This window comes from Dreissena polymorpha, chromosome 1 (assembly GCF_020536995.1).
Source record: "Dreissena polymorpha isolate Duluth1 chromosome 1, UMN_Dpol_1.0, whole genome shotgun sequence".
In the NCBI taxonomy this organism is placed as follows: Eukaryota; Metazoa; Mollusca; class Bivalvia; order Myida; family Dreissenidae; genus Dreissena; species Dreissena polymorpha.
In genome coordinates, this window is record NC_068355.1 from 116,358,198 (window position 1) to 116,372,897 (window position 14,700).

The 14,700-nt window shown below is 36.5% G+C and overlaps 1 protein-coding gene across 1 annotated transcript; it reads right to left on the minus strand.

Moving 5' to 3' along the window:
• Positions 1-4,878: 4,878 nt before the first annotated feature.
• LOC127866881 (calponin homology domain-containing protein DDB_G0272472-like) lies at positions 4,879-10,900 on the minus strand. Its single transcript, XM_052407716.1, has 6 exons — positions 10,438-10,900; positions 9,527-9,619; positions 7,879-7,973; positions 7,238-7,346; positions 5,845-5,927; positions 4,879-5,432 (listed from the first exon to the last, which is right to left on the minus strand). Exons 1-6 carry the CDS (start codon positions 10,748-10,750, stop codon positions 5,064-5,066), a joined length of 1,062 nt encoding a protein of 353 aa, XP_052263676.1. The 5' UTR covers positions 10,751-10,900; the 3' UTR covers positions 4,879-5,063.
• Positions 10,901-14,700: the final 3,800 nt, after the last annotated feature.

The following is a 14,700-nucleotide window of genomic DNA, read 5'->3' on the forward strand; positions in this document are numbered from 1 at the left end:
CACAAGATGGACATCCTCACAGCAGAGCTCTCGTGTTTTGTTTTATTATCTTTTTCCGAGACTTGGCTTAATAATACAATCGTAACTGACGAACTTCTTATCCCCTCATACCAAACACCGGAACGTAAAGATCGAACACAGGACAGCCACGGTGGGGTAATGCTATATGTTAAAGATTTTATACACTACGAACGTAGACTGGATCTTGAACTTACTGCATTAGAAACTATTTGAATTGAACTACTTTTTAAGAGTAAACGGAATGTTCTTTTTGGGGTATTTTATAGACCACCAAACGCGGATGCAGCATACACTAAGTTAATTGATGACTCCATCGGTTTGGCAATCGAAACAGGTATATCCGATATTATAATAACCGGAGACTTTAATCTTAACAGCAATCAACCCTCACAAGCCCGAAAACTTTATTCTTGGTGTACTGAATATGGTCTTGCTCAAGTTATTGACAAACCTACGCACATTACGGAAGGTTCTTTATCTATTCTTGACCTATTATTAATAAGTAATCTTAATAGCATGACTTTATCAGGTGTTGATGATCCTTTTCTTGATCAACAAAACCGTTATCATTGTCCCATATATGGTCTATTTAAATATAATAAGCCAAATTCAACAGTATATGAGCGTCACATATGGAAATATGCAGATGGAAATTGTGACCTGCTTCGCGAAAGGTTCTCTTCATTTGATTGGGATTCTATTGCAAATGATGATGTTAACACTTATTGCGTTAATATCACCGTTACTATTGTTTCTAACGCTAATTATTGTATCCCAAACAAGTCTACAAAAATTAAACAGCGTGACCCACCATGGCTTAATACGCACATTCGTCGAATGATAAGAAAACGCAAACGTGCCTATCATCACGCGAAATCTAAAAACTCAAATTATTATTGGTCTAAATTTCGTAATATAAGAAATAAGACAATTTTATTAATAAGGCAAGCGAAAGATCAGCATTACGAAAGTTTAAGCAATAAACTCAAACAAAACAACCATTCATCTAAGGACTGGTGGAGAATACTTCAGTCATTTATTAATAAGCCTAGCAATAACCTAAATACATCACTCCTAAATCCCATTGACAATAATACCACAACCGATTGTTTTGAAAAGGCAAATATCCTTAACATTTTTTTTCAAAGTCAGTCCAAAATTGAAATCGCTAATGAAGATATGCCGGATCTCACTAATTTACCGATAGCTAACTCGTTGCAGTCTCTATGCATTACACCTACTGATGTTCTTGACATTCTTAAGTCCCTTCCCGTGGACAAAGCATCGGGGTCAGATGGAATAAATAATCTAATTTTAAAAGAATGCCAAAATCAACTGTCCACTCTTCTTTGTCAGTTCTTTAACGTTTCACTTAATAAATGTATCATGCCGAGTTGTTGGAAAGAAGCTAACGTTAATGCTTTTTTCAAAAATGGCGACCCAAAAGTAGTTAGCAACTATAGACCAATTTCACTCTTAAATACAATGGAAAAGGTTTTTGAAAAAAATCATTTTCAAACACGTATATAATCACCTCATTAGTAACAAGTTACTTACGCCTTTTCAGTCTGGATTTTTGCCAGGTGATTCAACTACTAACCAACTGACATATATATACGAAACGTTTTGTAAAGCCCTCGACAATGGTTTAGAGGTAAAAGCTGTCTTTTTTTATATCAGTCAAGCCTTTGATAAGGTCTGGCACAAAGGTCTTCTCCATAAAGTAAATGCAAATGGCATTCGAGGAAAGTTACTATCCTGGTTTACTAATTATCTTCATAATAGACGACACGCGTTGTACTTCCAGGCGCAGTCTCTAACTGGGCAACATTAGAAGCCGGTGTTTCCCAAGGTTCCATATTAGGGCCTCTGTTATTTTTTATTTTTATTAATGAACATGTTAACGACACCAAAAGTAATATTCGCCTTTTTGCTGATGACACTTCCCTATACATTATTATCGATGATTCAATCATCTCAAATTCAATACTACAAAGTGATATCAACAAAATATCTAAATGAGCTAGATTGGCATGTATTATTTAATCCTTCAAAATCTGATTCCCTAACATTCTCCAGAAAGCAACATCCAAATCCATGTCGTCGCTGCTCTTTGAAAACCGCGTAAGTTAAATTTGGCGCAAATTATTATTTGTTTTTATAAGAACTTCGGGTTCACGGGTCATTTTCTGCGAAAATACTGAATTTCATATCCAATTGGAAGGCATAGTTATAAGCACGTGAGAAAATCCTTTACACTAATTGGTGCACTAATTGTTTCTGCAAAAACTGCGTAAGTCAATTTTTCCAACTTTTCAAAAAACATTTTTTAAATATTTTTTGAAGTTTTAAAATACATTAATTTAGATAGTCTTAGTCAAAATGGGCATACTTTTTATTTATGAAAATATAAAAGCCTGTAGTTGTTATTTTAATTCTAAAAATGGACTTACGCAGTTTTCTCTTTAATATTTGGTTCCTTTAGACAATCTAAATTATTATATTTTAAAAATGTTTTTTTTTTGCCTATTGAAAAGTTGTTAAAATTTACTTACGCGGTTTTCGAAGAACAGCGACGATGTACTTTTACAATGATGTCTAAACAAATACCAGAGGTCGGTTCCCACAAACATCTAGGGGTTTTCCTCTCTAAAGACTGTAAATGGAACATCCATATTAAATACATAACAGAAAAAGCATGGAATCGAATTAATATTATGCGAAAACTAAGGTTCACACTTGATCGGAAATCTCTTGAAATAATTTACATATCGTATATTCGACCTCTTTCAGATTGAAATGGAACACTTGCACCCAAGCGGAAAAAAACGAAATTGATAAAATTCAAAATGAAGCCGCGCGAATCGCTTGTGGATCGTCTAAACTAGTTTCATTAACTGACCTGCATAAGGAAATTAACTGGAAACCACTTCAGGACCGCCGTGACAAACATAAATAGAGGTTTTATTAAATAAATAAATATCCTAATGTAATCAGTAAAAATGGTAAACGTCTTGCAACTGGGAGGTCATGGGTTCAATCCCCGCTGTGAGAGCGTTCTTCAGATTTTACCCAAACACACCAAATATTGAACCTACCTTTAACATCCTTATGCTTTCTACGAGATCGATGTAATTAAAGTAGGTTTTCATTTAAGTAAACATTTAATACAAGTAATCTACTATACCTCGACATACCGTCTATAGTTACATCCCAAATATATTGTTCAGATTGATAAGAACGAAACAGTACTCATTTCTGGCTTATCAGCAAACACGAATAAATGGTTACAATCGGTTAGCGTACGAAAACTTATACATATATAATATTTGTGTGTATAAACATAAATATTAATCCTGATGAAAAACTTCGTTCACTGATAAATAGTTCGCGCAAAAAAATGTCTTTGTTTAAATAATAATTGTATACTTAAGACATGTTTCGGTAGTTTATGTCATAAAAACGCATAATACACATTTAAATGAATAAAACGGGGTCATCTTTGAACTTTAAGAGAGTTGGGGTTTGTGTTAGCTCCATACCTAGCGCTAAGCTCCGACCTAGTCGCTTGAATTGAATATTTCTCAATTGATAATATTCAAAAGATAAATCAGAAATACGCTCAAATAAATAGCTCTCGAAATCCATACTGACATGCTTTGATGAGGCGCTTTAACGAACGGAAATCTATATTCATACTTAATACCACGTGTGTTAGGTATGCAACATCCTAATTAAAGGTGATTTTGAAGATCAAACAGAAGAGGTCCTGTGATTTTTATCATCTGAGATATGATCACTTCCGATAATGATTTATTTGTTATGAAATCTTCGTCAGAAAACACTGTTGTCAATGGTGTTAATCCTTCGTCAAGGTTGCAAATCCATTCGACATGAAAGTTCAGATGGTTATCAATGGGGCTTGAAGGAAATAAAAAATGTCATGTCATGATCCAACATCGTATAAAGACTTGATTTACAGTTGTTCTCTGAAATACATTAAAACGACGTGTTCAGATTGTGTTTCCTAGTGTTGTCCGCGTGTTTAGGCCCATACCAGACAATATGTTTAACTTCATCCATTATGTCTCTGTGTCCTCATTTCTGTCCGACAGTCACTCTGTTGTTCGTTCGAATCATTATGTACTGAAAATGCATGAATCTGTGTATACTTATAAAAGAACTATTAAATCCTGAAATCTTGGCTTCAATTCGTAACAAAGCATTTGCTAGCCGAAAATATGCTCGCTTCTTCTTAGTAGGAAACTTATGTATACGCCTGACTCTCAACTCAACGTATTATGGGAACCACCCTTGTCAAGAGGGGGTGGCGGATTGATGGGAAGTTGGGCTGGCAGAACATTCATTATGTCCGCTCTCTAAGTCGTAACAGTTTGATCGAATCTTCAAATCATATGAAAATATTTGTGTTAATTAAATGGATGACAGCTCGGAATGACCGATTTGAGAACCAGGCTATTTGTACCAAGCACTTGGTAGTTATAGCACTTTCTTTATGCAACAAATGCGGAATTTCTGCTAACTTAACGTGTTTTGAAAGAAAATGGAGACAAAGTTCGATAACCAGCCAATTCATTCCAAGCACTTCAGAGTTATTGCGCTTTGTTTCAACTCGTCGTTTTAGCTCTCTGTAATAATCACATTTCATCGAATCTTCAGCAAACTTTTTAGTATTTGTTTCTTCCATATGCAATGCCAATTCGCACTGAAACTGTTATCTTAAAATACATATTGTGAAAGTAGAATATTGTAAGGGTAATCTGTGCACATTTTAACAACGAAATATTCGAACAGTTAATACTCTCGTAGAAACAGGAAATGATAACTAAACAATAGTTTGAGATTTTCGATATTTAAAATCTGCATTTTGACACCACAGGCATGCTCTGCAATTTACTGTTTAAAATGGAAAAAAATCATACATTAATAAAACAAACAGGACGTTAATAAAAAGCAGTTTAACTAACGGAAATATAATTAAATTACAATAAATTACCTTTACCAAGGTAAAACATGTTATATTATACAACGCTGCTGCTGTCTTTACTTATGTCTATGACGAGTGAATTGGAAATATAACTCGTTGAAGCGCCAATGTCATCGATTTTAACTGTTTCCGGAACGGGAACGCTGGTTCTATGTTGGCGATCCCGCATCCACCGAAGTTGCTCGAGAGACAGTGGTGGTGACGAGTACCAGAGGCTCGGTGACGTCATATCCGGATACCAGTTCGGCTCCCGAGTGAGGACCGACAGCAACCGGTGGTCGCCGGATTCTTTGCGAACCTGAGCTTCAAGAGCCGCCACTCGCTGTCGTATCTGAGCCGCCGTCTCTCTCAGGAAGATCCGGTCCTCGGTCTGTTGCTGAATGTGACGGCTCGCAAGGACTTGCTGTTTTTAAAACATTTACAACAAACATTTACATATTTGCATTTAAACATATAAACATTTATATTAAACTCTTGGCCAGTACCGGGGAAATCAAATGTTTGAAGTATGATGTAAATAATAAAATATAAAATAAAAGTATACAAAACGATTCTATATTTGTAACGCGTAGTTTTCACTGTAACATCGGGTATATTGCAATCCAAACATATTACGAATTTTAGTACAGTATAAAACAGGTAGGAATAATAATACGGAAATTGGGAGATTACAACCGGGCAAATGTTAGCATTGTTTTGAGAAAAAAAGCTTTTAACAAGTGATTATTTAATACAGTTATTTTACTTTATTTTAAAATTGTTTAACTATAAATATTGGAGTACATGTACATATCGTTAATTGTGTAAACGCATACCTGGTGACGTAGGTTTTCTAATTCCGTCTCGATGCGCCTGGCATCAGCGGGATTCACGTACAGTTCTGACATGTTAAGTGATCCTAAAATAAACATTAAACAATTATGATTATCTTCATTTATTGTAAGATAAAATTGTCAAACATAGAGGTCAACGGCCACTCTCCACGTCCCTCTAATTCAAGTAGGGCATCTGGCGTAAGTGCATTGTATGTTTAATTTCGGCTGAAAACTTGCTGTGACCGGTGAAGTGAGAGTAATATTTACTATCGTTATCTGGTTATGATATGACTGAATTACTGTTTATTAATTTAAAATATTAACAAAGTTAATCTTCAGCTGCAAGAGCATTAGATAACCCTTATTATAAAATCCGGACTTTCATTAATGGCAATCAGCCGAAAACGAATGCAGAAGAAAGGACACAGACGGAAACACATAACAGACAAAACGAACAACAACATGGGTGGGTCACCGCCTTTGGACGGTCAATGCAAATCATTGCTGGTTTAAAGAGGTGTTATGAAGCTCAAAAGTGGTGTTATGAAGCTCAAAAGCTAACCCTTAGCCCAAAGATAGTGACAAATAAAAAAATATATAAGGACATCACTGAAAACTTTAACACATATACAAAAAAAGGAAAGTGTATAAATATGCGGTCACCGCTAGAAACGTTCCATGAAAAAAACACAAGAGGGGCTTAAACCTGTTTTAAGGACCACAAAACCTCAAACTAGGCATACTATTTTTTATGAAACATGTATGTGTAAATAAAAACAAACCTCATTTTAAAGTAAACAATTAACTGACCAGAGCACAATACCCGTAACTTTCTATATTAAAACCAAAACGAGTACCAGCTACATGTCGTCATCAGTAAAAAGCTTTGAATTCATCTCGTTTCAATACAAAAAGCTTCAGAGACATAGCATTATAAAGTTTAACATTCAGATCATCGTCGTGTTATTCAGGAAGAAGCTACAGTAAGGTTCTGTAAGGTCAAATTACAAAGCTTGGTATTGTTTGTGTATCTATAAAATAGTACAAGTCAATTCAAAAAATATAAGCCAAACGAAACCAGATGAAGAAGTACCCAAAAATAAACATTTGAACACTTAAAAAGGCAGTAAACTGATATAATCAACACATATTGATTAAAAAGCCCCTTCAATAAATTCAGTGTTTTTTAAACACTAAAACACTAGGCTACCTGAAAATGTCTACCAGGTGAAACTGTAAATAACGTGTTCCCATTTATCCTCGTCATGACATGATTGTCTCTGTTGCGCGTGTTCAAATATATATATATATAGAACAAGATTTATTAATAACCCTAAGTATGACAGCAAATCAAAACGAAATGTTTATAATTATGTTTGTTAAACTACAGTACCCGAATCCACAGACAAGATGGCCTTCTTCTGTGCATCAAGATTCCGGGTTTGCTCCTTAAGCTCCGTTAGATGGCGCTCTCTCCCCATCTGGTTCGCTTCCCTTTGCGCCTGCGAGGTGGACCGGAAGTGCAGTTTACGTATTAAGGAGATTTCATTTTCAAAATGAAGAAAGATAACGTTATACTCGCATGTCCCTTCGGACTTTCGGTAACATGTGATATATTTAGAAAAGACGTATTATCATTAAAATCAATACCACAAGCACGATTATCATATAATGGATTAACATAATACAAAAATGATATAATAAGCCATGTTCAACGAAATAACAGATTGTGTTGTTATCTTATATAACAGTAGCATAATAAGCACATTGTTAGCGGGGAGATGACATGGCTTAAACCGCGCCTATAGCAGGATGCTGTATAAGAACTCAAGAAGAACGTATTCTATATTTCTATATGGCATTGAGCTAATTTTATAGCGACGCGATAGAGTGTCTTCCTGATTTGGAACAGGAAGGGGTGCCGGGTTCAATCAATCTAAAATGTGGTCGGGGATTTTTCTGGCTGTGGTTTATTGGCGCCCCCCCCCCCCCCCCACACACACACACTCCGTATAAAGCGGCCGATGTGATTACCTTTAGCGCTGAGAGCCTCTCCTGCGCGTCGAAGAGCTCCTCATACTGCGTGTCGACGTCGTTGTTGACCCTTGTCAGTTGCAGCTCCAGACGCTCTGAAACAAAGCACACGTATGAACGGTAAGTCGCGAAAACTTATTGCGTATTTGTATTCACAACGAAGCCCGTCACATTGGGTCATAGCTTGTCTGGCCTGTTTGAATTGACGCTGGCAAACGGCATAGGCACTATAACTCGTGGATCTATTGCGCATTTGTGTTGACCATTAAAACAGACACAGGGGATTAACTGGCTTACACTCATAGCGTATTTGCATTGACACTAAACAATGCCTGTGCTTAAAATCTGCGCAAGAAGTTAAATTTACAAACCCCGATGTGGTTTATGTCAAGAAGTAGCTAGATACTATTAAATTACTGTTTAAGTTAGATTATTGAAATATAAATACCCGTATTTTAAACTTGGCTTAAATATTAATTCCACATCGTAAAATGAAAGCATATCAACTTCAAAATTATTTTACATATATTTATACTATTCACCAGCACAATTTGTATAACCAGGTTGGAAAGCCAAGACATTTAAAAAGTGTGATGCTTCAGCCACCTGCACCTACATCACATAATAACCTCTACTGGGCATTGAACTACTGTCTTTCACTGGCTTGGACACCTCCGTCTCCTTCTGGATGGGACTTTCGAATGGCTCCTCGATTAGATACCATAGTCCCCTACTGGGTCGAGGACCCTGAGTCTCTACTGGGTCTGAGACCCCATACCCCTGCTAAGAAGGAGTTCTGTCACTTAATAGATGGGGGTTCCATTCTATTAGACTGCAATATATACTTATAATACTTAATAGATCATAGAACCTTACTAAGTTATACATTCCTGTCCACTACAACGAGTGATATTACGCCTGCTATGTGTGAGACATCAGTTTCTCATAAGATGGGCTCGCTTAAATAGATGGGAGACGCCTTTTTTCTGATTCGACGTAACAATATAGTGCCTAACAAATTGAGATCACCTACTACGGCGTACTCCGCTCACGAGTATGTTTGAGATATATATGGGTCGTGAAAAAGGGGTTTAATGCATGTGCGAAAAGTGTCGTCCCAGATTAGCCTGTGCAATCCACACAGGCTAATTAGGGACGACACTTTCCGCTTTTATCACATTTTTTTATTTCATTAAATTATCTTCTTAGCAAAAAATCCAAATTTTGTGTCGTCCCTAAATAACCTGTGCGGACTGGACATGCTAATCTATGACGACACTTTACGCACATGTATAAAACCCCGATTTCACATAGCGCGGCTCATATATAAAAACAGATCGGAGACTCTAGTCCTGTATTGTGTGGCATACCTCAGATCTCACGACTAGATAAAGTATACACCATCCATAAGGTACCTTCCTAGTGGTAGACCCCAATACCCTATTAGATTTGAATCTTCATTACCATATTCCTGGTGACCACAGACCCCTAATAGAATGAAGATTCCAGACCTCTATAAGGTGAGAGATCTTTGCAATGTGGCAGGGCCAGTCCTCTGCTAGGTTTACAAACCCTCTCCCCTGCTAGTTGGCAGACTTCATTCCCCTTATAGGCAATAACACTCCAGTCCCCTACGACGTGTACTCACCCCTTCCCTTGCGGAGGTCCCGGATGCGCTCACCAGTGTCCTGGTACTTGGGGACCTCCAGAGCGCGCCACTCTAGCCGTAACTTCTTTTCCGCTGAATAGAAAACGTGGAATAATGAAGGACAAATACGTAAGACGTTTCGTCAGAGCGCGTTGAGTGTATTTGTATACTTCAAATAAGGCAGAGTCTTCATTTCATAAGTAGTCATATGAAACATTTTCACGATGGTAAAAAGATGAGTGAAAATATATGGATCATATGAACACATATGAACACAAAGGCAATGGGTATTTCATCTGTTTTTCATGTTTTATTGCAATTGAAAAAGTAATCGAAAGTTGCTCTACCCGGAAAGATCATGCATATTTTGAATTAATAAATTTGACATAAAAATGATGTGTAGTGTATGTTATATTATACAATCATATAGTTTCTGTATCGCTGTCGATAAAAAATATTATATAAATATTATGATATTTGCTAAGTTTTCTTTTGCTTTTACGTACCGATCTTTTTTACGACAATTATGTTTTATTTATAATATAACAGACACGCCAATTCTCTATGTATTTTTCTATGGAATGTAGATGATCATTCTACTTCATTCTGCACATTATACCCAAAACAAATCAAGCTCAACCAACTCAAATCAAACTCAATCAAAAAGAAACTGTTGCAAAGTTTGAATTGTTTTGGATTGTTTTGTCATAAAAAAGCAGACTTTTATCTTAAGTTTGTTTAATCTATATGCATTTAAAATTGCTCTGCTGGTATTAAATAAAAATGCAGCCTAATAAAAATGCTCGAACGTGTTGAAAATTATAATAAATATTAACATCAAATATTTGCAAGCATCGTAACAAAATGCGCGTACATAAGACCTCCTAATACAACAAAACTGTTTCCCAAACCTATCTCGCGTCTCAGTGTGTCGATCTGCAGATGCATCTTGGCAAGTGTGACGTTATCCTGCAGCATGCTCACACCCATCCGATCCATGGCGCACCGAAATTTCTCCACGGTGCTCCCCAAGGCGTCCATGGAGCGCTCGCTCTGCGCCTGGAGCTCCCGACCCTGCTTCAGATCCTCCTGACACGTCCGGTACGCAGACTGAATCTCGTAACATTTCTCCAGAAGGTCAACTATGTACTGGCCTATCATCCGCATGTTGACCATTCCAGCCTGAGAACCAACCGAATGCCCGAGTTTGCATGGTATGCTCATTGCAATTAAAATGAATATTACTGGTAAGTCATGTTTTCTTGACTACACAATTTGGCTAGTTTAACGACGGTGCGCTTTTGGTGTTGAGCCGTACTTTCCAGCGACGTGATTTACGTAGCAACAGCGTTATGAATTCTGACGTCATAAAGCCGTAACGTTTTTTTCTTCAGTTTTTCAGTTATGACATCCTCTGGGAGACACATTAATATTATTATACGCTTATTATTAAATCAATTAGCAATCAAACGACATTGTTTTTCCCTGTATTCATCTATGAAATATGGTCTGAACTATAAATAAGGGAATACTATCATGTTCGGTATAAATTCACATGCATTTACGACGGTATATACTTTGTTGTTCTACCCATTAATATTACATATCAGCAAGAAAGATAACTACGAAACCAATTCCGATCAGTTTCCGTCATTATCTCCCTTTAAATATAACGTAATTAAAGAACCGAAAGCATCAATGTGGTTATTTGCATCGTATATTTTAAAGGGGCCTTTTCACAGATTTTGGCAAGTTTTGAAGTTTGTCATTAAATGCTTTATATTGATAAATGTAAACATTGGATCTAAAAAGCTCCAGTAAAAAATCAAGAATACAACTTAAAAAAAGGAAACAAGTAGCCCGCATCAGGGATCGAACCAGTGACCCCCGATGTCCTGGAGTAAAAACCAATTAGACCGCTCGGCCATCCTGCCAAGTATATATTAAACACGTATTTTATACTTTATATAAGCAATCTTCGTAGTTTTACAACATTAAACGACAACAACAGAACTCTCCAAATTATTCAATTATTCCTTTAAAGGGATCTTTTCACGGTTTGGTAAATTGACAAAATTGAAAAATGTTGTTTCAGATTCGCAAATTTTCGTTTTAGTTATGATATTTGTGAGGAAACAGTATTACTGAACATTTACCATAGTCTAATATAGCCATTATATGTATCTTTTGACGATTTGAAAACCTAAAAATTATAAAGCGTTGCAACGCGAAAGATTGAATAATTTGGAGAGTTCTGTTGTTGTCGTTTAAATTTACGAAACTACGAAGATTGCTTATATAAATTTTAAAATACTTAATCTGTGTATACCCAGCGGAGTAGCCGAGAGGGCTAATGCGTTATTACTTCAGACTTACTCCAGGTCTCCGGGGATCACTGGTTCGAGCCCTGGTATCGGCTATTTTTTCCTTTTTTTAATTTTATTCTTGATTTTTTATTAGAGCTTTTAAAATCCAATGCTTACATTTATCAATATAAAGCAATTTATGACAAACTTCAAAATATGCCAAAATCTGTGAAAAGGACCCTTTAATAATACACATACGCGACTTGAAACATATCATGCGGATGGCAATGTCATGATTATGATCAATTTTATGGTTGAACATTACAGTGTACAAAGTTGTTTATGTATAATCACTTACATTACAGTGCACAAAGTTGTTTATGTATAATCACTTATTATTAATGACATCCCGCACACGCGTGGAAAAAATTGTTATCGTGCAGTGTTTAGTGTCTCAATGTTGTAATTCAATGGGTTTATTTAAACTAAACTGAAACAAGCATAGAGACTGGCGACTTTATACGCGACCTAGTCGCTCTGTACCCTATCTCGCTATAACATTCGCCTGATAGAAGCGCAAAGGAATGAGTTTGTTTCGGGTCTCAATTTCTGGGCAATATTTATATATCGAAAATTTTATAATCGTAAATCAATGAAAAATTAAAACATATATAATTATCAAAGAAAAATGGCATTAATACACGACGTTTTACATTTCCATTCAAACAATAGTGACATCAAATATATTGAATATGCGAATATTCATTGGATACGTGTATCTAACAGTAAAGATGTTTGTACCTCAGGAATAGGTAAGTTCCAAATAAAGTTGGTTTTCCCCAATGTCATTAAGTAATCCTCGGACACACGCCGCATATAATTCTTATGCGTCATGTCAAAATTATTATGATTGGGTTTAAAGTGGGTATCCGACAGTGGAATCTTGTGGGATTCCAAAACTGACTTATCTTACTGGCACTTAATCACACAGCTGCTTAAGGAATGTATTGTAGAGCATAAGAACAAGGCTGTTTCGTGTACATTTTGTGAATGTTTATTTTCAAAGAACAAATCTGCGATTAATAACTATTGATGTGGGGCATTTTTTTTACCAAAATCACACTTGTAAAGAGGATCGGCGAAGGCGTCACGGTACGACGAATGCGATACAACTGAAAGGTCATGCTCAAACGACCAGGGTGCGTTTTTTTTTTAAGCCGAACGCCCGAAGTCGCAGACAATTAACAATGATATTTTCCCTTCACGAGCGAGGCATGGTATAGGGGAGATAACCATGGGTTATGGTTAGGGTTAGGGTTAAGGTTATGGTTAACGCTAACCCTAACCCAAACCCGACCCCTAACCCTAACCCTACCCCTTAACCTAACCCTCTAACCCCCCCCCCCCCCCCCATGCGCATTTCAATACCATGCCTCGCTCGTTGTCGTTGTCCTCTTCCCCATTAGGCCAGGGGTGCATGCAGCGTTATTTCAAGTTCGGTAATTGAGAAGGTTCTATACATGAACAGTGAGCTAAGATGATAAGTAAAAAACTTTATCCAAACTATTTTGCATTTTAATCTTCCTTGTTCTATTTACTGAAATAGTTTTATTTGGCTAATTTTGTTTTTAAAGCATGATTTCGATGATGTATAAATACAAACGATTTTTCATTTTAATTGTTCATGGTATGACCTGCCAGAGGCTCATCGATTACATTACATTTTATTCAATAAAACAAATTTGATCGTTCTGTGTTTTTTATCAAACTACCATTTACCACCACGATGACCAGATAAGATTTGAACATTATGGCTTGAACAGTGTATGTATTTTTATAGCATAGCACCCTTAGGCTAATTCTTAATGTTCGTTTTTAAAAGGTGCTGATTGTGCTTTTATGGTTGCGGCAACAGAAAACAAGGCGATGTTATCAGATCGATCAACATTCTTCACAATTTGTAACTTCATTGAGTCAGTTACCGGCGGGCGTTCATTTGTTATAAAAGAATGTTGCGATTTTATGGTATCGCACTGTTATGAAACTGACACATTTACCCATAAGGAAGAAAATATGGTGAGAAAAACATAAAGAGATACAACACTTACAAGCGAGTAATAGTTATTTCAATATAAAGCTGCTTCATTGGTGAGCATGTGTTATTAACCCATTTATGCCTAGCGTCTAGAAAAAGGCCTTGGCAAACAGCGAAGACCCTGGTGAGACGCCGCATGATGCGGCGTCTCATCAGGGTCTGCGCTGTTTGCTTACAGGAATTTCTGTAAGAAATATTCTAAATATAGAAATAAATATACTAGACATCCCTAATTTCGGAAATAAATTGATCAAATTTAGGATGGGAGAGTCCACTAGTCATAAATGGGTTAATGTTGCATTTCATAGGTCACTCGGAACCTCGACAAATATCCCAGAACGACGACGCAATAGTAAAAGTCAAAACAACGTATTTTATAAAGTTTATTCAAATTTAATTTGTAGTCCTAAATGTTTGTGGTAATAATAATGATACGTATTATTGAATTTTATACAAAGTAGCCTAATGATATAATTTCAAAGTTCTAAGCAACACTTGTCTGTTTCGATTTTATTAATTCAGCAATAAAAAGGTTTCATGTGGCGTGGACACGTGTCCCTCGTGCCCCCCCCCCCCCCCCCGGCCGGTAAATCCGTGCATGCTCCATAAAATGAACAGTGTTACATCCTTTACTACGAAAACGCGGTTATGTTGCTAATGTTCTGGGGGGGATAATGCTTAAATCACCCAATGGAATAAATGAAGTGTATTCATTCGGTTCTGCCTGCGTTGTGTACAGCGTCATAAAAGGTAAAAAGCTGGGTAAAATAACT

What these genes read in the sequence shown, in the direction of transcription:
- LOC127866881 (XM_052407716.1), bottom strand. Translation starts at nt 10,750, where the DNA reads ATGAGCATACCATGCAAACTCGGGCATTCGGTTGGTTCTCAGGCTGGA. An exon ending in CACACTGAGACGCGAGATAG is followed by an intron (nt 9,620 to 10,437) that starts GTTTGGGAAACA and finishes TTTTCTATTCAG; the next exon opens with CGGAAAAGAAGTTACGGCTA. An exon ending in GGACCTCCGCAAGGGAAGGG is followed by an intron (nt 7,974 to 9,526) that starts GTGAGTACACGT and finishes GCTTTGTTTCAG; the next exon opens with AGCGTCTGGAGCTGCAACTG.